This window comes from Asparagus officinalis, unplaced genomic scaffold (assembly GCF_001876935.1).
Source record: "Asparagus officinalis unplaced genomic scaffold, Aspof.V1 AsparagusV1_Un3052, whole genome shotgun sequence".
Classification (NCBI taxonomy): Eukaryota; Viridiplantae; Streptophyta; class Magnoliopsida; order Asparagales; family Asparagaceae; genus Asparagus; species Asparagus officinalis.
The window spans coordinates 1-2,666 of record NW_017975311.1 but is presented as its reverse complement, the minus strand read 5'-3'; the positions used below and the strand labels follow the sequence as shown (position 1 = coordinate 2,666).

The 2,666-nt window shown below is 41.3% G+C and overlaps 1 protein-coding gene across 1 annotated transcript; it reads left to right on the top strand.

Moving 5' to 3' along the window:
* Positions 1-206: 206 nt before the first annotated feature.
* LOC109828633 (ABC transporter C family member 3-like) lies at positions 207-2,661 on the top strand (the record flags this gene model as incomplete). The annotated part of the gene is made up of 1 exon (XM_020395591.1): positions 207-2,661. A coding segment is annotated over exon 1 (2,241 nt), but the record flags the coding sequence as incomplete, so codon positions are not given.
* Positions 2,662-2,666: the final 5 nt, after the last annotated feature.

The window sequence follows — 2,666 nt, the reverse complement described above, 5'->3', positions numbered from 1 at the left end:
TTTTCCGAGCCTATCCTGAGTCCGGGCCGGGTTCGGACCGGGCCCACGTGCACACCCCAAAATTGGACCCATGAGAAAAGTCTTCCACACTTATGAAAAAACTACTTTTTTATTTTGATGATCCTCTGTTCCAAGAGTCACTCTTCCTTGGTCTCCAAGGAGCCGCCTTTGACTCCCTTCTATAAATTCCTCACCACACACTCACACCCTCGGTCGCTCTCTCTCTCTATATACACAAATCTCTCCTCTCTTCTCTCCAATCAAGAAATATAATACAAAATTCCACGATAACAACCTCAGTCTGTCTCTCTACGTGCAAACAAATCCCTCTCCATATATATACAAATCGCTCCTCTCTTCTCTCCAATAAAGAAAGAGGAGAAATATAATAAACTTTCGCAATTTACAGAGGCCTCATTGATGGGTTTTCTCCGAGGCTCATCATCAATGTCCTCTGGTATGCAAATCCCCCATCCTTTTTCAATTCAAATTCATGCAAATGATAATGGGTTCCCATTGAAACCCATCATTCTTCATGGCTTCTCTGTTTCATTCCACCTCTTTATCTTTTTCCTACTCTCTCTCTTCTATCTCTGCAAGAGACCCACAAAGGAAAGATTGGAAATAAACAGATTCTTCTATTACAAAACAACCCTTTTCAGCTCCCTGGGTTTGGGTTTGTTCTATTTGGTTCTCTCTCTTCATTTCTATATTTGGCATGTTCATGGGTTTTGGTCTGATGAGAACATTGTTACCTTTTTGGATTTGGTCGTTAGAGTCTTTGTTTGGGTAGCCATCTCATGCTATTTGCGATTTGTTGATAAATATCCCACCTTTCTTAGCATTTGGTGGGGTTTATTCTTGGCTATATCTTTCTCTTTCCTTGTAGTAGATTGGATTTGGTACAGGAAGCTTGGGATTATGACTACCAATTTGTGGGTAATTGATTTTGGGTCTCTTGTTGGTGGTGTGATTATTAATTGTGCGGGGATTTTCGGGAAAAGGAGCGAAGAAGAGAAGGCTAATCTTCATGACCGTCTATTGAATGGGGGTAATTTTGATGAGTCCTGTAATAGGAATGACAATGGAAGTGAGTCTATCTTTGAGAATGCTGGATTTTTTAGTCTGCTCACTTTCTCTTGGATGGGTCCTTTGCTCTCTGTTGGTCACCAAAAGACATTAGACCTTGAAGATGTTCCTCAACTAGCTCAGAGTGATAGTGTCAATGGTGTCTACCCTGTGTTTAAAAATAAGCTTGAATCATACACGGGCAGTGATTGTAGGAGTGGCAATGATGAGAGTTCTGCTTGTAGGATTTCCACGTATAAATTGGCTAAGGCATTAGTGTTTTCGACATGGGACCAAGTAATGTCAACAGCTATCTATGCACTTGTGTACACAATAGCTACATATGTCGGTCCCTACCTCATCGCTTTCTTTGTTCAGTACCTTAATGGCACTAGAATGTTTGCGAGTGAAGGGTATATTTTAGTGGTAGCCTTCATAGTAGCAAAGCTGTTTGAGTGCTTGTCACAGAGACACTGGTTCTTTAGATTACAACAAGCTGGGATCAGAGTAAGGTCATCCCTTGTTGCGATGATTTATCAAAAGGGTCTAACTTTGTCTAGCCATTCGAAGCAAGGTCATACCAGCGGAGAGATCATCAATTTAATGAGTGTTGACGCCGATAGAATTGGGCTCTTTAGTTGGTACATGCATGATCTTTGGATGGTCCCTATTCAAGTTGGCCTAGCTCTAGCCATATTGTACTCTAGTTTGGGCCTTGCTTCATTGGCTGCTTTAGCGGCAACAATAGCGGTTATGTTAGCCAATTTTCCCTTGGGGAGTATACAAGAGAGGTACCAAAAGAAATTGATGGAGGCAAAAGATATAAGGATGAAGACTACTTCGGAGATCCTAAAAAACATGAGGATTCTCAAGCTTCAAGCTTGGGAAATGAAGTTCTTGTCCAAGATATTCGAGTTAAGAAAGGAAGAGGCTTCTTGGTTGAGAAAGTATGTATACACATTGGCTATGATAACATTTACATTTTGGGGTGCTCCTACTTTCGTTGCTGTGGTCACATTCGGAGCTTGTATGATTATGGGAATTCCGCTAGAATCGGGGAAGGTTCTTTCCGCACTTGCAACTTTTAGGGTGTTGCAGGAGCCAATATATAATCTTCCCGATACTATTTCAATGGTGATTCAAACAAAGGTTTCCCTTGATAGAATATCTTCATTCCTTTGCCTAGAGGATTTGCCTACTGATGTGGTGCAAAAGCTTCCACGGGGTAACTCGGAGGCAGCGGTCGAAGTAAGCAATGGGAATTTCTCTTGGGACCCATCTTCAGAAATTCCTACATTGAGAGATTTGAATTTCAAAGCATTGCATGGTACAAGAGTTGCCGTTTGTGGTACTGTTGGTTCCGGCAAATCAAGCTTGTTATCGTGCATATTAGGTGAAGTCCCAAAATTATCTGGAACCATCAAGTTGTGTGGGACTACAGCTTATGTTGCCCAATCACCTTGGATACAAAGTGGAAAGATTCAAGACACTATACTATTTGGTAAGGAAATGGACATTGAAAAGTATGAGAACATACTTGAAGCATGCTCATTGAAGAAGGATTTGGAGATTCTTCCATTTGGGGATCAAACCGTGAT